The 26,680-nt window shown below is 56.3% G+C and overlaps 1 protein-coding gene and 1 long non-coding RNA gene across 7 annotated transcripts; one reads left to right on the plus strand and one right to left on the minus strand.

Annotated features, from left to right (window-relative positions):
* Positions 1-7,887: 7,887 nt before the first annotated feature.
* Positions 7,888-9,687, minus strand: LOC143641868 (uncharacterized). Its single transcript, XR_013155536.1, has 3 exons — positions 8,838-9,687; positions 8,284-8,388; positions 7,888-8,192 (listed from the first exon to the last, which is right to left on the minus strand). It is a non-coding gene; the product is annotated as an uncharacterized LOC143641868 (long non-coding RNA).
* Positions 9,688-9,909: 222 nt separating this feature from the next.
* Positions 9,910-26,660, plus strand: C7H1orf159 (chromosome 7 C1orf159 homolog). Of its 6 annotated transcripts, XR_013155560.1 has the most exons (14): positions 9,910-9,940; positions 16,996-17,146; positions 18,029-18,153; positions 18,425-18,521; positions 20,511-20,586; positions 21,461-21,556; positions 21,843-21,908; positions 22,973-23,088; positions 23,197-23,251; positions 23,349-23,483; positions 24,186-24,211; positions 24,305-24,335; positions 25,559-25,711; positions 25,837-26,660. XR_013155560.1 is itself a non-coding variant. In XM_077110032.1 (13 exons), exons 4-13 carry the CDS (start codon positions 18,450-18,452, stop codon positions 25,654-25,656), a joined length of 771 nt encoding a protein of 256 aa, XP_076966147.1. In that variant the 5' UTR covers positions 9,910-9,940; positions 16,996-17,146; positions 18,029-18,153; positions 18,425-18,449; the 3' UTR covers positions 25,657-26,660. The 6 variants fall into 6 exon arrangements, 5 of the variants coding, with proteins under 5 accessions (XP_076966147.1, XP_076966150.1, XP_076966151.1 ...); XM_077110032.1 differs by having other exon boundaries at positions 25,559-26,660; XM_077110033.1 differs by lacking the exon at positions 9,910-9,940 and adding an exon at positions 9,966-10,363 and having other exon boundaries at positions 25,559-26,660.
* The last annotated feature ends 20 nt before the right edge of the window (positions 26,661-26,680 follow it).

The raw sequence follows: 26,680 nt of genomic DNA on the forward strand, positions 1-26,680 counted from the left end.
TGGCCCCAGGGGTCCCTCGGCTTCCCGCCTGCCTTCGGTCTTCCCACGAGCCCCAGACTGACTTCAGGTGACTTGGGGAGCGGCTGCAGGCTGCCATAAGTGCTGGCTTATTGGGAGCCAGCACTTCCTGCTGCTCTGGAGAGCCTCACAACTTCCACACAGTGGCGGCCTCCACTGGAAACAGGCCCGGGCCTGGAGCTGCTTCTGCATAGCCTTGGGAAGGACAGGGTCCCGTCCGTCTCCATGGTGCCGACCCCCCACCCCCAACTCAGTTAACTCCAGGCCCACCTCAGAGCCTGTGCTTGCCATGGGCTCCCAGGCTGGAGGAGAGAGGCTGGACAAAGAATACACCTCCACAGCCCGGGCAGACCCCTGCCCTGGGGACAGAGAGAGTTCGGACGTGCCTGGGCAGTCTCTTTCCAGCCTTGGGTTCTGTGGTCAGGGCCTCTGCGGGAAGCACTTTGACCACTTCTGATCTTCGCGTCAGCAAGGCCTGAGAGAAGGGCTTCCAGGAGGCCCCAGGCACAGACATCCGACCCACAGCCCTGAGGGGCAGACATGCCTGCTGGGCCCACGGCATTCAGGGCTGTGAGGTCCCAGTGCTGCACCACGGGATGGCCAAAGGGCAGGAGCTGCAGGCCACTGGAGCTTCTGCCTGGCTGGCCAGGAGGCTGCCCCATCTCAGGCCTCATGGAGTACCGCCCTCGGCTTCCTGGGCGTCTTTCCCGACCAGGGCTGCTGGTGCTCGAGTGCTCCACGGTCGCCCCTTAGAACAGAGACCAGGCTAGCAGGGGCACCAACATCAGGCTCTGTGGGGGCTGGTTGGGGCCAGGCCAGCGGCCAGTGTTCCAGTGTCCTCTCCAGGGGCCTGAAGCCCCCAGCTCCCTTCCTGGGGCTGGCTGGCCCCGGCCGCGCTGCATCCTGGCCTTGTTCTCCCTCCTTCCCACACTCACCAACCCCCGGGGGCCGTGGATGCTGCAGGTTGCTCTGAGCTACAGGGGCTGCGAGCAGCCGCCCACGGCCTTCGTCCCGGCAAGCCCTTATTTGCCAATAAATATTTATCCAGGGTGGGGCTTGGTGCTCAGGGTTAGGTACTAAACAGGTCTAAAGTCAGAGGATCCTATGACAGTGCCACAGAGACCTGGGTAGCTGAGCCATGGGGGAGGGGGGCAGGGGAGAAAGGCACCCCCTGGTCTCCCTCAGCAGCTTCTCCAACTCACTGAGGCTGGTGCCCCCAACGCTCAGGCACAAAGACTCCAGAGGCTGAGTGGACCCTCTGAGCAATGGCCAGCATGTGCAGAGCTGAATTCCCCACGGGAAGGACGGGCTTAGGGAAGCCCCACCAGCAGGTGGAGGATGCAGGAAGAGGGTCCTGGAGCAGCAGCCACGTCAGCGGCCCCCCCCACCCCGTTCACCTGGCGTCCTGTGCTGCTACCTGTGGCTGCGTGGCGAGTGGCCTTATTGAGGGAGGCTGCAGCCATGAGGATGTGGTTGCCATGACCGACTGTCTCAGGCGGAGGCTGCCTCCCCACTCTTCCAGGGGCCTTTGCTGGCTGCCCTGGGGCTGGCCCCCGGTGAACCTCAGAGAGAGAGGCCCTGTCTTGAACGCCTTCTGCCCATCCCTTTCCTGCTTGTCCTATGGGCCCCTGGTGGGCGTGGGGAGGGGACCAGTGGCCACCTTGGTCAAGTCCTGGCCCCTTGTTCTGTTTGCTCTGACCAGTCCTGGAAAACATTTGTTCCATGTATGGATCTGTCCATTTTTGCTGATGGTCTGGTGATTGGTTGGGTAATAGTGTACAGCCAGATCAGCATTTTGTTTCCACTTAAATCATAGAAACGCACAGTGCACAGTGCCCCACCGCGGGCTGGAGGGAAGTCTCCAGGGAGGGGCCCCCTCGCAGCCCGTGTCCCTGCCCAGGGCTCCTGGGCAGCAGCCTTGACATCCTCAACGGGTCTTCTCAGCATTCGACTTGATTTCCAAACGTCAACTCCAGTTTGCACTCACTTGGTTCCTGGCTTATTGCACTGAAGCAGGTCCTCACAGAACACCCGGCGTGAACTCCTGCACCCCACGCCCACCTGGGGCAGATGAGGGCGACTCTGTGTGAGGGTCCCGTCAGTTCACAGAGGACTCGGGAGGGGGACAGCCAGTGCCATCTGGGAAGAGCCCCCTCTACAATATCCCTAACAGAACGGGGTCAGCACTGGAGCAGTGGGCTGGAGGGCATCATGGGGGCCCACACCCTGGGGCACCAGTGAGGGTGCAGGACCCCAGGAAACTGTGGTCTGGGGGGGAGGGCTAGCGGTGTGGGCCCTTCCTGGGTGGGGCTTCTGGGAAGGGAGCTGGTAGTGGGTTCAAGGTGGAATCCCGTCCTCATGCCACCACCCAGTGTAGTCCAGGGAAGAGGCTGCCTCAGGCTGTACCCTAGGGCACCCACTGGAAGGGGCCCAGGCTGCTGTCGGCCCAACATCCTCTTTTGGCCTACTCACCACCTGGGGCAGCGACCCACTTGGAGTAAGTGGCCTGGTCGTGCTACAGGCCTGCTGGAGAGGGGTGCCACCTGCAGGCCAGTTCAGGACCATCACCCCTGGAGACCCACATCTGCCCAGTGGCCCCAAAAGCTGACCCATGATCCTAAATCCCTGAAAGTCTCTAGCTTGGGTTCAAAGCCCAATGAGGCCCAAGAGGAGGGCTGGGCCGGCTGAGGCCCCATAACCCCCGCCAGATAAGGATGGAGGTGACAGGCAAGGCTCCTACCCCCACAGCGAGGGCAGCTGTGAGGTGGTCTTCACCCTACATGCCCGCCCCCATAAAGAAGGCTCCTGGCCAGGTCACTCTGCACCCAAGGCTTTGGGACTCCGGGGCTCCCCGGTTCCACTGCAGAGCAGATGTCATTTGGAGATGACCTGACCCTATTCTAGGCCTGCTGGCCCCACCAGAGGTGGACACAGTCCCCCGCAGGGTGCAGTCTGGGCACCAGCAGGAAGATCTGTGGTCATGATCCCCACTTGCTTCCTTCTGCATCCTCCCTCAGGAGGACACAGGACCTGCAGCTTGCAGCCCAGGGACAGTGCCTGACCGGGAGGAGCAGGCAGTAGACACAGCACTTAAGGCTGCCTTCTGAAGACAGGATCAAGGTGTGCAGCACTTGAACCGCCCCTCACAGCCTGTTTGGGAAGGGCTGAGCACTTCCACCTGCCCCTCCCTGGCAACTCAGGTTGTAGAGAGGGCAAGTGTCCCTGTGCCCTGGGGGGCACTGAGCCCTTCCAGAGCTTCTGCCCAGCTGGGTGGGCCCTGAGGCCCCAGGAGGTAGGAACCGTGTCCTGGAGCCAAGGAGCAGGGGCTGCTGGGAGGAACAACCCTCTGGGAGCGGAGTTCAGATAATTGTGCCCCTGTCTGTGCGGAAGCTGGCAGGCCTGAGCACGCCCACCCCTGGGGCCACCCACACAGGTGAGCGGTGGAGCTCTGCAGCCCCCTCCCAGGAGCCCTGGAGCCAGGCAGCGGTGGCCCTGGTGATGGGATGGCCCTGGGGCTCTCCGGAGCTCTCTCTCTAGGGCAGGGTCTCATAAACTGTCCAGACTGCCTCATGGCAGGAAAAGGACAGAAGTCAAAGCCCAAGGAGGCCAAGCCCAGTCCCAGTAACAGCCTCAGGGACCTCAAGAGGTGTCCGGGAGTTTGGGCCTCAGCTGCCCCGGGGTGGCGTCCTGCCACAGGACAGCGCTGAGGCTCCTATGGGCTTATACCCCCTCATCACCTGTGTGCCTCAGGTCCCCACCCCACCACTATCCGTGCTCAGGAGGGTCTCCCTCTGCTGCCCCACCGTGACCCTGAAGTGGCACCCCCTTTCTCCACAGAAAAGCCCTCTTCACCATGGCTGATCTAGGACTGTCAGTAAGAGAGTCCACGGTAGATAAACTTCCAATCATCGTGTCGCCCTGCTTACTGGGCCACTGGCCGGGAAGACACCAGCACTCCAGGTGCTGGACACCCCTCACTAGGTTTTCACAAACGTATCCAGTACAGTACTTTGTAGAAATGTGCAAACCAGGCCTCTGGCCTTGAGCTGGGCTTCACAGGGATGTCTACATTTTTAAGATAAGTGACCAATGGGCTCCATGGTGACAGCTGGTGGGGGAGGAGAGAGGGGGGAGAAGCAGCTCCCGCCTTCTCAGGTCTGGTCCTTGAAGGGTTAACGTGCCCAGAACAGTGAGAGAGAAAGCTGCTTTTATGTGAACTTTTGCAAACTGTGAACTTCTGAGCCCCTCCCCTTACCTGCTGGGTCTAAAACTCTGAAGCTCCCTGAACTCCGGGTTCAGGGGATTGATTGATCACAGCAAAGGCTGTACCCTCTGAACCTGGCTGCAGCCAAATAAAACTGTTTCCTGCCATCTTCGGTGCCCTGCCTCGTTTGTCCCTATAATCACCCCACAGCTGTCCTCGCCACCTCTCCCCCACTTCAAGGCTGCTCATCAGTGACTGGTCCCTTCACGGCTATGCTATTCCCATGGCAGCTGCACCGGCAAGAGTGCTGTGATGGCTTCCAGCTTGGGCTGCCACAGAGCTGCTGTGGGCTTGGTGTGAAGAAAGCCTTCGTTCCTCAGGAATAAGTGCCAGGGAGTTTGGCCACTGGTTCTGTGGTCAGCGTGTGTTCGGAGAAGCAGCTGCACCAGTTCACACCCAGAGAGGCACGAGCGACCTGCTTCTCTGGTCCAGCTTGGTGGGCCCCTGGGTCTGGGTCTGGCTGCCCTGATGGCAGCTGGCCAGGTCTCATGCCTCCCAGTGTGCCCAGCACTTGCACCTCTGCGGAGATGCCGTGGCCAGTGGTTCCAGTGGTGACAAGGGCAGTGGTGGGCACACTGCCTCAGATACAATGCCCTGGCATGGCCATGGTCTGCACCTGTCCCCATGCCCTGGCAGGGCCCACTTGGCTTTACTGGCACAACTCACGAATAACAACCACAGCCATTGCACTGTTAACTTCCTGCCTGGTTCTAGAAAGGTAGAGCGATGTGCACAGGAAACACGGAAGGCAGAACAGAACTCAAAAGTTGGGCATGAGTTTGCTATGGCCTGGCTGCCCAAAGAGACCTCAGGGCACCCCCAGACCTGTGCCTGCCAGCGGGGGCCTGCCCTCCTCCCTGACAAGCCACTTGGCCCTGGCCTCCAGGCTACTGCTCTGCACTGTGACAGTGACGCTGTCTGAGCACTGAGGACACGTGGACAGGAAGTGGGCACACGGCCAGCTCTCCTGCCCAGGCAAGGGGCTCTCCTGAACTAACCGCAGCAGTGTCACACAGGACTTGTAATAAAGAGAAGGCTGAAGGAAGGACACAGGATGCGGACACGGGGACACTACGAGTCATTCAAGAGGCCCAGCATCTGAGCCACAGCAAGGTGACCTCAGAAAGTGACAGACACAGTCCCAGAATGGTAGACAGAACAGGCACCCGGCCAGGCAGATGACCACAGAGAAGCTTCTGAGTGGGGTGGCGTGTGAAGGGCTTCAGCAGGGAGATGAAGGCCTGGGTACCCAGAAGGGTCTCCCCAGCCAGACTCTACAGCCCTCCCCACCTGGAGAGGAGGCACAGAGGCTGCAGGTAGATCTCTGGTGGGCTGGCACCCCTTTCTCTGGAGACTGCTGGGGGTCACCAAGCTGCTCAGTCTGGTCATGCACCCTCCAGAGTGGGGGGAGGCCACAGAACTGGCCAGGGGACACAGAGCTGTACTGGAGGACAACTAAAGCCCCCAGCCTGGAGGGGCATCAAGCAGAGGACACCCAGAGGGCACAAAGGGTGCATGTGCGCCCAAGACCAAGTGCAGGTGTCGGGAGGCAGCACACGAGCTCCATCTGCAGGGACCGAGTGTGGACCCTGGGCTTTGTCCCGAGCATGTCTCGTGCTTCTAATAGTACATCCTGGTGCACCTGGCATCTTGGCAGGGGCCTGAGAACAGGCAAGTCTAACACAGTCACACACAGCAGTAAACCAAGACTTAACAGCTAAGTTGGAGACTCTGAAAGAGCCAGTGTGGCCATGGTGTTCCAGGAAATGGAGGTGACCGTTACCCTACCACAGATGCTTCCCCCAGGGAGCTGGCCTGTGGCTGGGAGGTGATAATAATTGTGTTCTGCTTCTGGCCAAGAAGGGGTCACGGGGACCAGGGCTGCCCTCCTGCCTCAACAGCTGAACCCAGACTAGAGGCAGAGCCACTGCCCTCGAGTATCTGCACAGCTGCTGCAAAATCCCCAGGACAGCCCTCCCGCCACCCACTCACTACCACCAGGGCACAGCAAGGCCCCAGGTGCCATGCAGCTGAGGGCCCTGAGACCAACGGGGCCACAGTTCACAGGACAGAGCAGCAGAGAGGAGAGTGGCACAGAGGGCCCCGGGTTGGCAGGGTCCTCCAGAGCACAGCACAGCACAGAGCCCTGGGCATGTGCAGACACCCCACGAGGCAGGGAAGGGAGCAGGCCTGGGGCTCACTCCTGCTAGAAGGTACCATCCCCATGCACAGATGGGAAAGTTCCAGAATTTGCAGGAATTGGTAGAAAACGCAGAAGGGCTCTGCCTTGGTGGTTGGGGACAGCCAACCCTAGAAAGCCTGCTTCAGAACACCTATAAAGTGTTCAAGACACCCAGGATGCTCGGCAGTCTCCACTCCCCTTCAGTGTGCCTTAGAACGGCGCTCACACAGCACCAGGGTGGAGGTCACAGTGTCTGACAGCCAGCAGGAAGTGGCCAGAGCTCACTCAATAACACCCAGATGCCTGCTCTAAAGAGACGGGACCTGAGGTCTGCCGAACGTTTAAGGAAAGGACGGCACCAACATCAAGACACCGATTCTCTACCAACTCATGTAGAAAGTCCAAGAGGAGAACAGAATGCCCAACTCATCCCCAAAGGCCTCATCGCCCTAGCAACACAGTGGACAAGTACATCATGAGAAAGGAAAATCAGAAAAATCTCTCTTGAACATAGAGACTAAAATTCTTTTTCTCTTTTCTTTCTTTCTTTCTTTTTCTTTAAGTACTGAAGATTGAACCCAGAAGTACTCCACCTCTGAGCTATAAACCTGCTCTTTTTAAATTCTGAGACTGGGTCTCACCAAGCTGCCCGGGCTGGTCTTGAATTGGCCATCCTCCTGCCTCAGCCTCTTGAGGTACTGGGATTACAGGCATGTGCCACTGAACCTGGCTGGATACAAAATTCTTAACAAAATAATTATTATTTGGAGTTTCTGAAAAGTGTATAGAGCAATACATAAAAAGGAAAACACATCCTGGGGCTCTCCCCAGGAATGTGATATTAGCTTCACATTAGAAAATTCAACGAATTCACCAGAAAAACAAATGGGAAAAGAAAAAACCATGTTATTTTAACAGATGGGGGGGGAGTATTTTACAAAATCCAACCTCTTTATTGAATACAAAAACAAAACTCTCAGCCAAAGGATCAGGGCTCCATTTGGATGTATGGGGCCTGAGACACCAACGAGGTGTCCTGGTAGAGGCTGCAGGGGCGCTGGGTATTGGCGACATCAAGACAGAAGGTAGAGCTGATTTTATGTCCACCTGGACTTGCCAATGTTCACCTAGCCTGCCAAATGTCCTGATGTAGCCCTCCCACCCAGATGTACACCCTCTGCAAGAACTCATCCAGTGCTGTTGGGGGTTGAACCCAGGGGTGCTCTACCCTGAGGTTGATATTTTCTCTCATAAGTGGAAGCTAGAGCAAAATCGGGAAAGAAGCAGGGGATTAGAAATCATAAAGGGAAGATCAATGGAGTAGAAGACAGAGACGGAGAAGGAGGGAGGGGAAAGGGGAGGGGCCACGGCATGGTGTTAACAAAACCATATAAATTACACATACAAATACACCACAGAAAATTTCATCTTTATGCATATATAGAAAGCATCAATCAATTATGAATAATCAAAAGGACAGAAGGAAGAATTGGGGGGGGGGACTGGGGCTGAGAAAAAGAAACCCACAACCATGAAATGCGGCTTCAGTGTCCACTGGTCTTCAGAAAACAGGACAGGTGCAGGGCCCAAAGAAACTCCTGCAGACAGCAAAAGCCCTGTCGCGTAGTCTGGTTCCCAGGGGCAGGTATGGGTGGAACTCTCCCCACAGTCCATCAGTGCCATTGCCCCCAGCAGTCCCTCTTGACCAGATGGTGCACATGAGCCACCCTGTTCCGAACAGATTTCACTGTCACCATCACAGCTGCACTGTTCCGAAACCCACAGTGCTCAGGGAATCCTGTGGTTCCAGCACACTCACCTAAGCACTGGTGGCCAGAAGCACTCATAGCCATTTCCAGGATGATACTTAGAGACAGATGACGTCAACTGCTGCCATGCAGGCCCTGAGGAACACCCTGGGAGTCTAAAGAGGACACCAACATGATTTCCCTCTGGTGCCTGATACTCCTCCTTAGAAAACATGCTATCACTGCACAACTGGAGCTCTTTTTCCACAGAAATCTCTAGACGTTTAAACTTGGGACAAAAGTACTGAGGTGGCCTCCACAAAGGGGACAGCCAACCTCAGGGCTAAGGCTGGACAGCCACGGGGCAGAGGTTGGCTTGGAAAGAGGCTGCCGGGTTGAGAGAGTTGGGAGGGGCAGGCACCAACCTCCTGTGACCCTGAGCCCCAACTGCCGGCAACACCCATCTCTCCACCCCTGGGTCAGGAAAGAGGGCCTGATGGGTAGGCCCTCCTGGGTTTCCCAGGGGCAGAGATCCAAGCATCTGATTAGCATACACATAAATGATCTTTTCAGGGAGAGCCTTTACAAATACTGGCCAAAAATAAACCTGGGGGCCCGCACACACCTTCTTTCTGGAGCAGCTCTGAGGCAGAGTCCGGGACCACACAGCAGAACTCCTATCCTATTGGGAGGCCAGCCCAGGATGCCAGACAGTCCTGCCACCCGAGGACTCCGGTGGACAGGACTGGCCGTGGGAAGCACCACTACGCCCCCATGCCTGAGTCTCCAGAACCATTGGGATGAGGTGGAGTCCAGGGAAGTGAATACAAGCGAAGTGACAATTCTGACCCTCTGGACCCGCTCCACCAGCTCGGACACCATCTATTCATGCCAGACAGGAGTGCGGGAGAGCGTTGGAGGGCTGGGTCCTTCTGGTCCAGGCCAAGGTCCCCAACCTCTCTAGGGCAAGCACATGCTCGCGCGGCAGCTCCACGCCTGGGCGCGGCCGGCCAGCCCACCCAGGCCCGCGTCCACCCGCCTCCTCCTTGGACACCCTCCCGGCCTTCGTGTCCTTTCCTGGCACTGCCGGCGGAGGCAACCACCCCCCGGGGGGCCGGAGCGCGCTGGACTGCAGCGGCCAGGCCGCCGACGTCTCCACCGTGGCGGGGGTGGGCGACAAAGTGGCCAGGAGCAGACTTCGCGGCAGGGTTCAAGCAAGGCCTGCACGCAGGGCCCTTGCACGCCTGGGAGCTCGGCTTGGTGACCCGCCGGAGCCAGGAAAATATCCTAAGAATGTAGTGCCTCTACTGGCCGCCTTGGGGTCACGATTTCGAGGGTGCGTCCTTCAGGGGCCGGAGAGCGGGTGGACCCACGAGGCGGCTGCAGGAGGCGTCGGCCTCCCGGAGCACCTCTCCTAGCAACACCCACGACAGCCGCCTCGCGAGGGATCCTAGGGAATGTAGTTCTTCTTTGCCCGCTCGGGACCCAGTCATCCGGACTACATTTCCCATAGCACTCCGCGCGTATTTCCCTAAGTCTCGCGAGAATTCTGGCCGGATCCACCCGGCAAGCGGGCTCTTGCGTGGGCCGCCGGGAGTTGTAGTCTTCTTCCAGAAGCCGCACCCGCCTGCGCCGGGGAGGGGGCGGAGGAGAGACTACAAGTCCCAGGTGTCGCGGCGTGGCTGTCCGCAGGGCGGGGGGTACGAAAGAGGAACCCGGGGGCGCGGGGTGAGTGAAGGGCTCGGGCGGGAGGGGGCCGCAGGCCGGACAAAGACCTGGAGGTAGAGGTTGTTGCGGGCCGCCTGAGGCCCAGCGGACTCCCCCAGTGTCCGGCAGTCCGCCGCCGCCTCGCCCGGGAGCCGGGAGGAAGTGCGGTGGGCGCGCAGACGGACGCAGGGCCAGAGGGCTGCGAGGAGGCGCCCTGGAGCCGGCAGGGCGCGGGCTCGGAGAAGGCGGGGGCGGCCCTGGGTCCCGGGGCTGCCCAGTAGTGCGGTCAGCGACTCGGGTCTCCAGCTCTGTTGGTCCACTACGCCGAAGCGGCGTTCAGCGTGCAGCTTGGGCCGGGTGTGGACGCGTTTCTTACTGCACGTCGGCAAATGCCCCCGCACCTCTTGGCTGAATTCTGAGCTGCAGAGCCCTGCAGATGTGAAGGTGTCAGACTTGTCCTTTTTGTTGTCGTTTGTCTTAGTGTTGTATACCGGGAAGGCAGAAGTGAAAGGGGCTTCTTCGCGTTTTTTTGTTTGTGTTGTTGGTTTTTGTGGTGCTGGGTATCGAACCCTGGGCCTCACACGTGCTAGGCCGTGGGAGCTCTGCTGAGCCCTACCGCTCCCCCCACGGTTTTCCTCTGGTGAAAACCTGGCAGACAGTGTTTGCTTGAAGGCCCAGCCTGGGCGGTCAAGGCTGGGAAGGAAGTTTCACAGCGCACCTCATTGTCCTGTTTTATTTCTTGCTAAGAGCTACTGACCAATAGTTTGTGTTGGGCCAGGATTAATGGCTACTTTATTTTTAGTAGCTCGTAGAAGGAAACGAGATCTGGATTTTATTTTCCTGACACATCCTGCTCCCAATATTCTTCCCAAAAGCCAAGTAAGCAAACATCTTGACAGGCAGTCACCTGAGCTATCTGGTCCATAGGTAGCATCCCTGTGTGCCAAAGGCACCTCCAGCCCCCCACCCCCTTCGTCCTGATTGTTCTCCCTGTTAACTTGGGTTTATCAGGTAGCTTGTTTAAAGAACAACCTCTTGCCACCGTATCACTGAGGTTTTGGCACCCTTAGTGTGGAGACACCCTGGATAGGCCCCAGGTCCAGCCCAGCTCTGGTGGCAGCAACACCAGAGGTCTAGAATTCTTTTTTTACAGCCCATCAGATGGCTGGCAGCGTTTGTTCTCTGTCAAAGCACAAGACGGAATTTTAGATCAGGAGGGTTCCGAGCTTTCTGTTCTCTAGGGTCCTCTCCATCTCCCTGATCAGCAGATGGAGTGACTCACTAGAGTTGCAGGACCCAGAGAAGGGTCCCGTCATTCTCTGTCCTGGCTGACCTTAGAGGACAAGGGTCAAAATGTTGGCTGCTTTTTCCTTGGCCCTTTTACTTCCTTGACTTTGGTCTCCAAGTTTTTGGTTTTAAACACCCAGCAAGCCTGTTTCACCAGTCAGATGGCCAAAGTTGTGACTTAGTCCTGAGTTCAGTTTCCTTTTTCTCAAAGTGGACCATGATGGAGCAACCAGTACTGTCCCCTAACTCTCCTGCAGTTGGCTGTCAACAAGTTCACCAGCACCATGAATCCTCATCATGGGAATGGGGTTCCTTGGAGAGCCAGGCCTGCCCAAGAAAGCTGGAGCAGGGGCTACTCTCGGGTCCTATCTGGGTTGCTAAGTTTGTTGTTGAAAGCTTGATCTTGAGATTTTCAAAGTAGAAAATGAACTGCATTTAGTTAATTGTTGAGGTGTAATTTATGTCCAGTGAGGGACACAGGTCTTGTATCCAGTTCCATGAGTTCTGATATACACATCCACCCACTTACTCCATGCTCCTGTCAGATGTAGAACCTGCCTGTCATCCCTTGAGGTTGCCTTTCAAGCCTTTCAGGATCCTGTCTCAGCAAGTGTTTGTGACCTGACCACTTGCTGTAGTGTCATGGAGTCCCATCCCACCTACAGCTGTGCCACCCACCACTCAGCCATATGGGTGTATTTCTGGTGTGGCTAAAGAAGTTATGTGCAATTTTGGACCGTTTTTGTGGGCATGTGTTTTTCTTTCTCTTGGGAAGACAGCAGGAGTGCCACCGCCATGGCCAGGTGTGCAGTTCCTCAGCTCTGCATCCCCACCATCCACTTGCCTGGTGTCCGTCATTCATCTCCCATGGTGTGATGGTGGCATGCACTTTTCTTCTGTGTATTATGTGCTCAGATGTCTGTTCTGAAGTGTCTCATAAGGCTTCATCATGTTTTTTATTACTGAGTTGTGACAGTCTCTTCTGTATTCTATAAACAGGGCTTTTGTTAGGTAGTATTTGTCTTGCAAATATTAACACCCCACACTCTTTTTTTTTTTTCTTTTTGGCTACAGGGGATTGAACCCAGAGGCTCTTTACCACTGAGCTATGTTCCAATCATTTTTAAGATTTTGAGGGGCTTCACTAAATTGCCTTGGCCTCTAGAGTCCCATTCTTTGAACTGCCTATTCATGTTATCAATAGTGTAATTTACATTTTTTTTTTTTTATTTTGGAACAGATTTAAACTCTTATTTTGGAACAGATGCACTTGCCCCGAGATAACGGCTCACCTGACCTTGTTCGAACTTGCCCTGAGATAACGACGGGCTCACCTGACCTTGGTGCCCTTCACTGTGCATGTCCCCAGCTTTGCCCCTCCAGGGCCCTATGCAGGACCCCATATTGTGTTTGGCTGCTGTGTCTTCCCCAGGCTGTGGCTGTGTCTCACTCTCTGGTGAATTCTTAGGATCTGAAGAGGCTTGGTGGGGTGTTTGTAGAACATCCTGTTTGGGTTCCTCAGGTGGACTGACATGAGGGACTGTCACGTCACTCATGGCAGACTGAAGGAGCACCAGGGGTGATCAGGTGAGGTGCTGATCCCATCACACCCCTTTAGGGCATCTCTGACGTCCACAGACTACCCCTGGCCTGGTTGAGATGGTGTTTGTAGGTGTCTCTGCTGCAGAGTTGCTCCTTTCCCCTGTCCCTGCTGTCTTACAGTGAGTCTCTGTCCAGCCCATGCTGGGGATGCTATCTAGGATTCCTCTGTAAAGAGTGTCTCTTTCGTTTTGTGTTTGGCCATCAGTCATGCACTGTCGCCAGCATGGACACGCCCTGCACTGGCCATTGTTCATGCACTGTTGCCAGCATGACATGCCCTGTACTGGCCATGGTTCATGCACTGAGGCCAGTGTGGACGTGCCCTCCACTGTCTGTGGTTCGTGCACTGTCACCAGCGTGGACGTGCCCTGCACTGGCTGTGGTTCATGCACCGAGGCCAGTGTGGATGTGCCCTGCGCTGGCTGTGGTTCATGCACTGTTGCCAGCATGGACGCACCCTCCACTGTCTGGTTTATGCACTGTGGCCAGTGTGGACGCACCCTCCACTGACTGTGGTTCATGCACTGTGGCCAGTGTGGACGCGCCCTCCGCTGACTGTGGTTCATGCACTGTCGCCAGTGTGGACGCGCCCTCCGCTGACTGTGGTTCATGCACTGTCGCCAGTGTGGATGCGCCCTGCGCTGGCTGTGGTTCATGCACTGTCGCCAGTGTGAACGCGCCCTGCGCTGGCTGTGGTTCATGCACTGTCGCCAGTGTGGACGCGCCCTGCGCTGGCTGTGGTTCATGCACTGTCGCCAGTGTGGACGCGCCCTGCGCTGGCTGTGGTTCATGCACTGTCGCCAGTGTGGACGCGCCCTGCGCTGGCTGTGGTTCATGCACTGTCGCCAGCATGGACGTGCCCTGCACTGGCCGTGGTTCAAGTATTGTCACCAGTGTGGCACTGTGCACTGGCTGTGGTTTGGGGCTCGGCCGTATATTTCTGCTTGTGTAGTCTCAGCTTTGTTGTTGGGGCACTTTCATCTGGCTACTGTCTTTTTTGATTTTTGAGCACTTTCTTTCTCATGCTATAAGGTACTTTGGGCTCATACTCCTATGTTTCCTGCCCTAGACCCAGAATCAGCCACTTCTCCAGGGAGCTCTCATTCCTAAGATTGGAGGGTGGTCTTAGAAACTAGAATCTAGGGGGCTGGGGATATAGCTCAGTTGGCAAAATGCTTGCCTCACATGCACAAGGCCTTGGGTTCAATCCCCAGCACCGAGAGAGAGAGAGAGAGAGAGAGAGAGAGAGAGAGAGAGAGAGAGAGAGAGGAGGGAGGGAGGGAGGAGGGAGAGAGAGGGGGGAGAGAGGGGGGAGGGGGGGGAGAGAGAGAGAGGGAGGGAGGGAGGGAGGGAGGGGGGAGGGAGAGAGAGGGGGGAGGGGGAGAGAGGGGGGGAGGGGGGAGAGAGAGAGAGGGAGAGGGAGAGGGAGAGAGAGATGGAGGGAGGGGGAGAGGGGGAGATATGAGAACCAAGGCCCAGGTACTACTTTTGCTTCTAGGACCTCAGTGGACAGACTTGCTGATAGATCTATTACACAATCAGATCTATGTGTCTGTAATCTCTAACCTGGAACATACTATTAGGCTGTTGCCACTCTGGGTAAGACCCTGTTGCCCACCATCTGCAGCCCATTTCCTTCTTTATTCAGCCCCAGTGTGCATGCAGAGCACCCTCAGAATTGTTCCTCATATCCCTTTGGCTCGTTAGAAATAAAGTTATCAAGTAGAGCACAGAGTTCTGTGAGTTACAGTGGAGTTTTTTGTTTTGTTCTGTTTTGTAAATTCCTTAGGATCATATGTAAACAATTGTATCGTCTGTATTGAGACAGTTTTACTTTTTCCTTTCTAAACCTTTTTTTTTTTTTTGTACCAGGGGTTGACCCTGAGGGGTCCTTAACCATTGAGCCACATCCCCAGCCTGTTTTTGTTTTTTATTTTGAGACAGGGCCTCACTAAGTTGCTGAGCCTTTCTAATGTTTATGGCTTTTCTTTTCTTTCTTTCTTTCTTTTTTTTTTTTTTTTTTTACTACATTGGCTAAAACCATAGAACAGTGATAAATTAAATAATGTAGTGTCCATATTAAAAAGGAGAAAAAACACATGATCACTCCAGTAAATGTTGAAAAAGCATTTAATAACATTTAAACCCCTTTCATGATGGAGGAAAAACCTCTTAGCAAACTAGGAGGAGAAGGGAGCTTTGTCTGTGTGGTAAAAGGCATCAGTGGAAAACCTACACTAGATGTTGTACTTAGCAGTGAAAAACATGAAGTACTTTATCCCTAAAATCAAGCAGCTGGCATTGCGCCTGGAGCCCTTACCTTGGTAGTAAGGTCAGAAGTAAAAACCAAGTTGGTTTCATCAGATCATAGAGGACAAGTAAAACTGCATTTGCAAGTGATGTGGTTATGAAGAGATCCTAAGAAATATTTTTTAAAAAGCTGAGTATATTAAGTAAAATCACGAAGATCTTGAAAATAAAAGTTTATATGCAGAAATTAACTGTTCTGTTACGTATTAACAGCAAACTATTAGAAAATGAAATCAGAAATTCTTTTCTGTTTATAATCATACCAAGAAATAAAGTATTTAGTAGTAAGTCTAACTAAAGATATGCAAAACCTCTTCACTGAGATCACGGAGCACTGGCTGTGGGAACTGAAGTGACCTAGCATGGGGGAGAGCGTTTGAATGGAAGACTTGACATTGTTGGAAGACCAGTCCTCCCTGCAGAACTCATGCAAGCCTTTTCTGTGAACTGACAAGCTGATTCTCAAATGTGGATATGCATGTGACCTAGAACTGCCCACACTGTTGTCAGAAGCAGGTTCTTGTGGCCTGACCTCTAGCTGTGTATACACAGCTTCAGCAAATGGAGTATCCTGTAGCTGAGGTGGCTGTGGAGTGATGCCTAAGAGGAGAGCAGTTGCCCAGAGACAAGTACAGCAAGGCTGGGAAGGTGGTTAGAACAGGTTTACTGCAAGGCCAGGGAAAGACTGAGGGGCACCCTAGACAGGGGTGGGCAGTGGTGAGGGAGAGGAGGCCCAGCCTCCCTGGGTGGAGTGCCACTTAGCCACTGAAAGGCACAGATGTGCAGATCAACAAGGCACTTCCAGAGGCCCTGTGCCATGTGACATAGCCAGACACAAAGCTAAGTGATCTCTTTGTAAGAAATTCTAGAATACAGCTCAGTGCAGTGGCATATGCCTTTAATCTCAGAGGCTTGGGACACTGAGGCAGAAGGACTGCAAGTTCAAAGCCAGCCTCAGCCACTTAGCCAGGCAGTAAGCAATTCAGTAAGATCCTGTCTCTAAATAAAATACAAAAAAGGGCTAGGGATGTGGTTCAGTGGTTAAGCACCCCTGAGTTAAATCCCTGGGACCAAAAAAACAAAGAAGTTCTAGAAAGCAGATCTGTGGTGATAGCCAGTCAGTGGGTGCCCAGGCCAGGGTTTGCAGGAGGAAGGGTTGCAGAGGGCTGCACTGCAGATGCCCTGATGATGTGCGCTCACAGAGACGTGGTGTGCATAGCTTTCCAGAACCCCCAGGTTGTGTGTTGTAAGTGGACGAAGTCTGTTGTGTGCTAATTGAACCTCAATAAAGCTGACTAAGCAGTGCCAGTGTGACTGGAGTCTTGGACTTTTGGTTCCTTTTGTGACTTGACCTGGCCCTGGTTACCTTTCCCAGAAAGTGAGAAGGGACCCTGACACCAGTTTTCCCCAGGGCATGGGGAGATCTACTGAGCACATGTTAAATGGACAAAAAGAAAGGGTGAGACTTGACCACACCCTGTAGGTGAGGGGCACCATCTAAGAGGACTAGCTGTGAAGGGGGACTTCAGGAAGTGTGCACTTCTAGTGGGGTGGATCGCTGGCACTCTTCCAGAAAAGGCAAGCGCTGCTGTAGGCAGGAGGGCACTGGACCTCGCTTCATAGAAAACTATCCTGCAGGACTGGACACTGTCTGAACCATACCGTGTGCTTGCTTTGCCAACAGACCTGGATGAATCTGGCATGAAGCAAATTACAGGACAGATATGGGCCCCTCCCTGTCAAGGGACCAGAACTTGTGCCCTCAGTCTTTGCCTTCCTGGGCTGTGTGGACCCCATAGTCCTCTCCCCAGGATCCCCAAGGGGGAACTTGCCCACTGCCCCAGGCCAGTCAGAGAGCACCGTTCCTTATTCCCCAGCCTCAGACTGGAGCATCTCTGCATTCTTCCTGAGGACCTGCCTGGAAAGGAAGTGGGGACTGCTGCTGTGGAAGAGTGTCCTTGGTGCCAGAGTGTCCTACAGTGTGCCGCTTCCACCCGCAGCTGTGTTTAAGTGCAGAGTTTCCTGGAGGTAACTAACATGAAAATATGTATCCAGCAGTGTCTGTGACGTTACGCCATGAGAATCACCCTGTGAGTTAAGTGAAATTTGTTGAAAGTAATACAAATGGGGGGCTGGGGCTGTAGCCCAGTGGTAGAGCGCCTGCCTTGCACATGTGAGGCACTGGGTTCCGTCCTCAGCACTGCATAAAAATAAATAAAGATATTATGTCCATTTACAACTAAAAAAAAAAAAAAGTAGTACAAATGATATCACTTCAAGGTTGTGTGGTGGGTGCTGCTAATGCTCTCTCTTACGTTACAAATGTGAAGTGAAGCCAGGCCTGCTGACCTGGGATACCAACAACTGGGGAGGCTGAGGCAGGGGGGATCCCAAGTTCCAGGCCAGCCTCAGCAACTAAATGAGACCCTGTCTCAAAAAAAAAAAAAAAAAAAAAAAAGGACTGGGGATACAGCCCAGTGGTAAAGCACCCAAGTTCAGTTCCCAGTACCAAAAAACAAACATGGTGTGACTACTAAGCCCCATGATGGTCAGGTGACAGGAGTCAGGGTGAAGAAGTCTCCTTGCAATGTGTTTGCTCCCTGAATCCCTCCGCCCAGGACTAGAACTTTTTGGACTCTAGCATTATTCTGGACCCATGTCTGCCTGCCCTAGGGACCTAGCCACCCACGGGGAAAAAGTCTGGGTGACAATGCCCAAGACTCCAACAGAGAGGTGTCATCTGGTCTTGGGAGACCAGAGATGCAGTGACCTCGTTTGCAAACGCCAACCCAATGAACCTGTTGGAGAGAGATCAGGATGCCCCTCTGACCAACTCTGGACTCACCTTGCTGGGAAAGTGGTCTTCACAGTGACCAACAGCAGGCCTCACCTAATGGTCTTGATTCACAGGCCTTGGACCCTGGGCCTGCAGAGCTCAACGGTCAGGCCCATGAACTCCACGCCCTCTGGCCAGGCTTTCTACTGAGCACCTGGGTGAGGAGCTGATGTCTGCAGCTCTCATCCTGGAGGGGCAGGTAAGGGTGCCCTGGACCGCACCCACAGACCTCACAAGGCAGGGACCTGTGCGCCTGCCCCTGCTTGCCACAGCCCATCAAGCCTGCCAGGTCCTCCCCAGCTCTGGGCACTCCGACTGGCATTGCAGCCCCTCCCCTTTCTCACGTGGCACCCCCCACTTCAGAGCTGCTCCTTTTGCAGCCCCGCCCCCTTCCAACTATGGCTCCACCTCCCTGACATGTTCCCTTCTTTTCCTGCCTGTGTCCCTGGCACTGCCCTCCTCTCTCGCAGGCCCCGCTGTCCTCCTGCTCCTGGCATGGCACTGCAACGCTTCACGCTCCTGGCTGGCCTTCTGGTGGGAGTTGCCAGCAAGTCCACAGAAAGCGAGGTTGGTGTTCCTGTCACATGTCCAGGTGGCCATCCTCCAGGGAGGCAGTGGGCCCTTCCCTTTAACCTTAGGAGTCTTGGCACTCAGCCCTAGGGATGACGGAGTTCCATGCTGGGGTCCAAGGGGCTCGTGTCTTGAAGAGGGCAGCAGACATGCCCCCATACGGTAGCTGTTTGGTTCTACCTTCTAGAAGACTGCCAGACCTACTTGTTTCTGTAGAGCGCACAGGGTCTCTGCAGATGCAGCCTGGAGCTGCCTGCCCACGTGCTATTTGCTCAGGAGAGCGACAGTGGGGTATCATGGCTCTGCCAAAGCTGGTGACACTCCAGTATGCTGAGTTTTGGTGTCCAGAAGAGCTGAGCCAGGGCCGGGTGGCAAGAGGGTGGGGTGTCCCTCACTGACCGGGCCAAGGCTAGTGTGAGGGTGCAGCCACTGGGCCTCGGCCCCTCCTGTGTGGTCTTGATGCTGCCCTGTGTCACTCACACTCCTCAGCTGCCCCTCACTATTCACCAAACTAAAGTCACAGGAAAGAGTGGCCCAGCAGTGATAGTAGAGTCACACCTGGGGACCCCCCTGCCTCAAGGTCTGTCAGCTGCCCTGCTGTCAGTGAAGGCCAGCGCTCAGCATGTGTATTGTACGTGGGTTCAAGGGTTGGGCATGAGTTCATTTCCCCTGAACGGCTGGCCTGGCCTGGGCACTTTGTCTGAGACCAAGCTGCAACACCAAGGGGCATTCATTGGTGGAATTGCAGAGGGCATCAGTGAAGTGCCCCTCCCTGTGGGGGTATGTTGGTCGTGCCAAGCCTTGGCCAGGCCCTGCCAGCCTCCCAGTATTCATCGTGGTCCAGGAGAGTGTCCCTTTTCTCAAGACAGTGTCATTAGAACTGGTACTGCAGTTCCTGGAGTGACTGCCCTGTTTCTCCCTGTGGCCCACAAGGTGGGAGGTTGAGGCTGGAGCAGCTCTGCCCGACCAGGGAGACCCTGTGGAGAAGGGGCCTTGGCCACCTCAACTTTCCTAGTGAGGTCTTCAGGGCAGGGAGAGGAGACCCCATGAATGGACGCCCACAGCCTGGGACATCTCCCCAGGTGGGGCTGGACACCTTCCGACCCCCGTGGGTGAGGAAGTGTTCTTTTCCTCAGCCGTGTGACTGAGGCACCTGTGACAAGGGACAGACGTGTGAGAGACAGCATTTGAATGTGAGTCTTACATTACACGGGAGCCTTCGTAAGGAACCCGTGTCCCAGAGAAGTGGGGTACTGAGTGATGTGCGCAGGCTTGAGGAAGAGGGTGGTCCTGACCAAGTGTGCTTGGATGGAGAGTGTGATCTGATGGCCATGAACCAGGATCTGTCCAGGTGGGGTAGCCAAGATTCTTCTCTGTATCTTCCTCTCCTTGGGCATGGGCAAGGCCCTCTCCCTTGGGGTCTCCTGGTCTGCCTGAGGGACAGAGGGCAGAGGAGGTCAGAGAGACCTGCTTTTGCTCTTTCTCAAATGCACAGAATTCTGAGTCCTATCACCTCTAGGCCGCAGTGCAGATCAGGCTCCCAGGGCCCCTCCTGCCTGGCCTTTGGGAGTGAGGAGGCTGCTGTGGAACCTGTCTGGTGGGTCTGGGCCCCAGGCAGTTCGTGTGGTCATTCAGTGTTCAGTGGCCTCATGCCCTGCACTCTCAGACAGTGCTATCCTCACCTTGGAGGGGCGCCCAGGGCCACGGGGGAGAATGGATCAGTGACTCTTGAGATGTGTCTGGTCAGTGGTCCAGTCTCCACCCTGCTGCATTGGATCTCCCTGGCTCATTCTGTACTACACTGAAGTTTTCCCTGGAGACTGCCCAGAGTGGGGCTCTTGCAGGGGCAGGCATGTGTCCTCACCTGCTTCTAGGCCAAGGGGGAAGCTGGGAGCCTGTTGCTGACTAGAAGACGCAGAGCCATGAACGCTCACAGTGGACTGACAGTGTGGCCCTTGCAGAGCCTGCCTGTTGTCACCCCTCCAGGCCCAGCAGCCTGAGTGCTGTGTGGACGTGATGGACGCCAACACCACATGCCCAAGCACAGGCCTGTGTGGCCCAGGTGAGCCACTTTGTCATAAGCAGTCCCCTGAACAGCTACCAAGCCACCATCCCATGGTAGGCATTGTCCCCGCCTGCCCCTCTTCAGTGGTGAGGACAAGAATGGTTTAGCCCCAATACAGCTCATGTCCAGTGCTAGCTTTCAACACCCACTATCAATGTTTATGGACCCTATGTCTCTGGCCTCAGTGCTGTGTTGAATGTTGGAAAGAAGTACAGGGATAATACCCAGTCGCTACCCTTACAGGAAGCTGGACGACAGCTGCTCACATGCTGTTGGCCAGTAGGAGCTAGGCCACTCCAGCACCTGGGCAGGGAGAGGGTGGGACTTCAGGTAGTGATAGTCTGATATGGACATTTGGCTTGATCCTGCAGGGAGACCCCGGGGGGGACAGTACAAGGATGCAGTAGTTACAGATGAGGGTTGTATCTGCCCTGAGTGGGTCCAGTGAGTGTGGAGTGCCTGAGGCAGCTGCACGCATGCCCTGAAGGAAGTGGTCCTGGGGGAGCCGTGGTCCTTGAGCCTGGGTGGCAGGAGGTGGAGGCCAGGCCTCCAGTCCTCCAGAGCATGAGGCCACCACACTGTTAATCTCAGATTCCCGTCACCAGCCTCTGGACTGTCTCTTAAGGTGTTCAGCGAAGGCTGCGGCCTCCTCAGCACCAGGCCTCCACAGGAATCTGGGGCCAGAGTGACGTGCTTCCTGTGGTGCTGGTTTCTTCTCTGGAGTTAGAGCCTTTTGTTCCACCCAAACTTCCAGTGTCCGTGTTTTTGAGTGACCGTCGATTTATAAACTCAAAAGATACAGAAATGCTCCAGGATACAGTGAACTGGCCTGGATTCTGCCTCTACTGAGAGCCGCCTGCCTTCTGTGTAGGCTGCTATAGACGCTGGAACGCGGACGGGAGCACCAGCTGCATCCGGTGCAGGAACGGGACGGTGCTGACCTATAACAGCTCTGAGTGCAGGAGCCGTATGTCTCCCAGATTGCTGCCCCCATACTCCTCCCAGATCCTGGACTTCTCACAGGGGTCCACATCTCCAATTTTGGGGAAACTGGAGTGGCCGCCCTTGTCCCCACAGAACCACTATCCATCAGCAAACAGCCCCCAGGAGCCCTTTCTTCCCGAGTCCCATGTCCATGAGGAACAGCTGTGGGGCGAGACTTGCTAATGTCTGGTCTCAGATTCAGGCAGTGTCGGGGTCTTTCTCGGGTCCTGTGCCTGGCCCTGGCCTCCCCTCTGTTCTGCTCCCCACAGTTGCTGCTTGGGGTGCGCAGTTCCCCATGAACAGAAGCACAGGGCTGCCTGGACGGCCACATTTTGGTAAGTCTTAGTTCACCAGGCCAGAGCCAGGCCTGGGGTAGAGGCTCCTTAGAGCCATGGCAGCACAGACCCTGACAGCTGATGGGCTGTAGGGTACCTTGGAGGTCACGATCAGACTTCAGACCCAGCCATGCGCTCTGTGACAGGGACCCTGACCATGAAGTAGGGATTTCTGAGAATCCAGTGGCTCATGAGGCTGAGGTCTGTGGGCTGAGTGTGGCAGGTACTGGGTGTGCCCTGGTGTGGGGGGGTGCCAAATCCTCCATGGTCTCAGAAGGGCTGTTGGTGGAAGCCTTCACAGCCGCACCTTCTGTCTGGTCCTTGCCTCATTCCATGGCTGCCATGGCCCCTGTGACCTCAGGCCCCAGCAGGAGTCTGCCCATCCCAGTGGTTTTTCCAGGGCATAGGCTTCTAAGACTGCAGGCATATGGGCCACCAGAAATGCCTGCCACAGCACTGTCCTCGGGACGTTCCCTGTCTCTAGGTAGTCACTTCTCCCTGGCCTGCAGTCTACTTGAGTTGAGGGCCTGGTCAGGTCAGGGGTGGGAGTGTGGCTAGGAGTGGCTGGGGAGGGTGGGACCAGGTGAGAGGGAAGATCCGGACAAGGCAGGAGCTGGGAGAGGGGCCAGCAGGGGGCGGGGCACCATAGCCCAGCTCCAGAGCAAGGTTGCCTCCTTTGCTTGAGGTGCCTGAGAGGCTGTGGGGACCATCATCCCAGCCACTCATCTAGCAGCCGTGGGCTGGACCTGGGTCCTAGATCTTAGGCTCAGAGTTCTGTTCTGAGGCTCAGCTCTTCCCAGGAATTTGAGCCTGGCCTTCCCCTCCCCAGAAAATATGTTTGAGCTCCAAGGTGGCCTCAGGCCCAGCACTGGCCTGGACTGCAGAAGCCAGCAGCACAGAGCAGTGGCCCATAGGGAAGGGCCAGCTCGGACACCTCATGGCCTCCTATAGCACAGGGCTAGTTGGATGGCAAGGCCATGGGCCTGGCAAGGGCACCTGTGCCTCAGGGTGAAAAAGTGGCTTCCCCAGGCACCTAAAGCATCTCCTCCATCCCATGGTCACAGATTGTCCACAGTCCTTGGCCCTGAGCCATCCTGTCCTGACACTGAGCAGGTTCAGACGGGCAAGGAGCAGCTGCCAGCACCTGAGAGGTAGAGTGCGGCAGAAGCACCTGCTGCAGGTTGGAGCTCTGACCCTGCACAGTCTCGGGGAGCCTAGGGTCTGAACTTCTGGAGCATGGAATTAATGAAGGCTTCTTTCCCTTTCACCTTCCCCTCCCTCTCCCCAGGAAGCCTGGGCCTGTGTCCAGGTGTGCTGGCCCCTTGCTCCCTGTGAGGGCTCAGGTGTGTTCAGGAATGGTGGCCTGGGTTGGGCATGGACCCCGGGCCCCTGGCATGCCACAGTTGAGACTGGCCACTAGAGCGGCTGATTTGCCTGCAGGGGGTTCCCACGTGGCAGCTTCCCTCTTCCTGGGGACGTTCTTCGTCAGCGCAGGTCTCATCCTCTCTGTGGCTGGGTTCTTCTACCTCAAGCGCTCCAGTAAGCTCCCCAGGGTCTTCTACAGGAGAGACAAAGGTACTTCACTCCTCCTTCTCCCACTCAGGGGCCTAGGTGGTGCCCAAAGGGACAGAGTAAGTGCCAGGACCCCTCTCTGCCTACCCTACACCAACATTTGGGTGCCCTCTGGGGGCTACTATAGCTTCAGGTCCTGAGAGTCCAAGGCTGGGCTTCTGCTGCTGGTAGGAGTCTTGGGGTCTCCAGTCAAGTTAGGTGCCTTGGGGTCAGCTCCCAGAAATGCCCACCCAGCATTTCTGCCTTCCAGGCCATCCCTAGAGCAGAGTAGACCCTGGGTGTGGCCATCTCAGGTGGCCCAGGGAACCCCAGTGGAGGCACCCATGCCCTTAGGCATAATTGGGGGCTGATGGCCACTGCCTCACCTGCAGCACCTCTGGGAACCGAGAGGAGGAGGGGTCTCTGTCCCCCACACTGGGTTCTTGGAGCCGGAGAAACCGCCTGAGGAGCATGCCTTGTATGCTCTGGGAAAGTGGGAGGGAGGTTTCTGGGAGGTGGCTCTTCCTGGGATGCTTGAGTGGCTTGCCCCAGGTGCAGGCCATGAATGTGGCCAAGCTGAGATTCAGCTGAGGGCACTGCTGGGCAGAGTGTGGAAGTAGCACCAGACCCAGCCTGGATCCTGGGAAGAGCCTCTGCCTGCCTGTGGACCTCACTGGATGCAGGCAGCTGCTTGGCTCCAGGGTGATGTGCTGTTTTCTTCTGTAGCCCCAGGCCTGCAGCCTGGCGAAGTCGTAAGTAATCTGCACCCTCCCGGCTGAGCGTCCTGGGCTCCGTGTCCCATGCTGAGCACCCAAGATCTGATTCTGCCTCTCTCTCCTTTCAAGGCTGCAATGATCCCCCCACCACAGTCCTCAGGTAAAGGCAGGTTGTGTCACCCGGGGTTCTTGTCTCTGGGCCGGTTTCCAAATGCCAGACCCAGGGACCTCTACAGGTCTGCCCTAGACACACATGCCCACCTCTTGGGTCCCAAGGAGACACTACATGAAGGAGGGACAGGCGCTTGACAGGCACACCTGGTGCCCATCAGCCTACGTGGCCGTGTGCTGTCCCTTCCTCTTGGGTATTGAGACTGAGAGAGGAGAACCCGACACAGGGCAGACCTTCCCCTCACTTCCTCCAGCCCTGCTCAAGTCCATCTCTGCTTGAAGGGTACAGGGAGCAGGTCAGCCCCTGGGTCTTGCCCCACCAGGCACCCCCACCCAGTTGTGACCCACTATAAGAGGAGACTGTGAAGCTAAGTCCCTGACCACAGTCACAGCTGTGAGCCCAGAGCAGAATCACCCAGCCTCCCTCCCCAGGCCAAGCTCGTGTTCCTCTCCTCTGGGGCAGAGCAGTTCCTAACTAAGGCCCAGCCTACCCTGTTCCAGGCAGCACTTGGCTCAGGTCTGAAGCAGCCTCATCCACAGCATCTGCAAGAGCACAGGGGCCCCAAGTGGCTGGGGCCTCGTGGCAGAGTATCCCCAGGTGGCTTAGACAGCAGGAGTCTGACAGCTCTCCAGGTTGGACGTTAGAGACCAAGGAGTGGGAGAGGGGGACACTGGCTCCCAGGTCCGTGGGACCCTCGTACCTTCTCAGCTCCTAGGCTCAGCTCCCTGGGCTGTGGCTGCATCCCCTCTGTCTCTGCTCCCTCATGTCTTTTTTCTTTCTGCCTCCCCTGAGGAGGGCACTGGTCATGGCAGTTAGGGCCACCTGGTTGAGGCAGGAGGGTCTCATCTGAGATCTAAAGCACATCTTCCCAGACCTTTTTCCCAAATGAGGTCACACTTGCAGGCTCTGGGGCTTAGGACATGGTCCTAGAAATGCATAATGCCTGCACCTTAGTCTTAAGGGACAGCCGGGCCCTGATCCAGGCCCAGATGTGTGGGTGCAGGGTCCCAGGGTTTAATGGGAAACAGCCAGGCTAGGCTCCCGGGGGCATCTGGCAGGAGGAACTGGCTCTTGACGGGCAGGGGCGCCTGGTCTCTTCCTTGGTCAGAGTCAACAGGCCCCTGTGGTGCCCCACACCTCCAGCTACATCCTCTGCCGTCCTCGAGCCTCTGTCCCTGGCTCTGACACAGCTCATCTCTGACCCCTTTCAGTGCGAAAACCAAGATATGTCAGGCGCGAGCGGCCCCTGGACCGGGCCTCGGACCCTTCTGCCTTCTCCACAGCAGAGGCCCGAGTCAGCAACGTCTGACCTGGAAGCCGATCAGACTGCACTCCCTGCAGCTTGGAGGCTGGAGGACCCCTCAGTGAGCCCCCCCACAAAGGGCCTTGTCACCTGGGGCTCCCAGCGGGTGACAGGCTGAATGGGAACCCACCCACGGGTTCTTGAAAGTCCTTTTGCTCCACCCACACTGCTTGGTTTGACCAACAGGAGCAGGCCGATGTGAGACTGGGGGCTCAGGCCACAGCCAGACCCACAGCCAGAACTGTTGGAGACGGCAGGGGTCACTAGGCTGCTTTGCACCTGGAGAAACCATGGTAGCAGGACCCCTCCAGCACCACCCAGCCCAGTGGCCCCCACAGACCCTCTGAGAGGAGTGAAGCTGGGGCCTGGCCGGCAGGCAGGACGGAGCTGTGAACCAGCTGCCTGAGACTGAGGCCTCCAGGCCGTCTGGCTCCCGTGGTGGCTGGGAGGCCACAGCCACAGCCTCGGGAGCTACAGAACTGAGTTCCCTGAGGCACTGCTGTCCCATCCCAGGCCTTGCACCCCAGGCAGGACACACTGGCCAACAGGCACCCAGGCTGGGCACCCACAGTGAAGTGCCCACACATGGGTCTTCCACATCCGAATCCCCAGGTTTTCTGGGCCCGTGGAAGGCATGCTGGCCAGCGGCCCTTGCCCGGTGGTCCTGTCCCAGCCATCCCAGGCCACCAGACATGGCCTGCACATGGCTAGCTTGGCTGGGGCCACCAGCCAAGGCTTCCTGTAGAGGAGGCTCGATGGTGGCCGCCTCCTACGTGCTGGGCTCAGCACTTAGTGGTCTGTCACTGTCCTCAGGTGTCCTGCCTCATCTCCATCGAGCCTGGCCCACTTCTTGGGGACGTGGCTGTGCTCTTGGCACTGTGATTCTGTGTGCAGCTCCTCATCCGCGAGTGGTGGACTTGATCTCTGAGGCTGGCCAGCCACTGGCCCAGCAACAGGGTGGGGTGCCGATCTGAAGTCAAGTCGAGTAAACTATTCAGAGCTTCTCCTTCCCTGCCTTCTCAGGGCCCTA

This window comes from Callospermophilus lateralis, chromosome 7 (genome assembly GCF_048772815.1).
Source record: "Callospermophilus lateralis isolate mCalLat2 chromosome 7, mCalLat2.hap1, whole genome shotgun sequence".
Lineage (NCBI taxonomy): Eukaryota > Metazoa > Chordata > Mammalia > Rodentia > Sciuridae > Callospermophilus > Callospermophilus lateralis.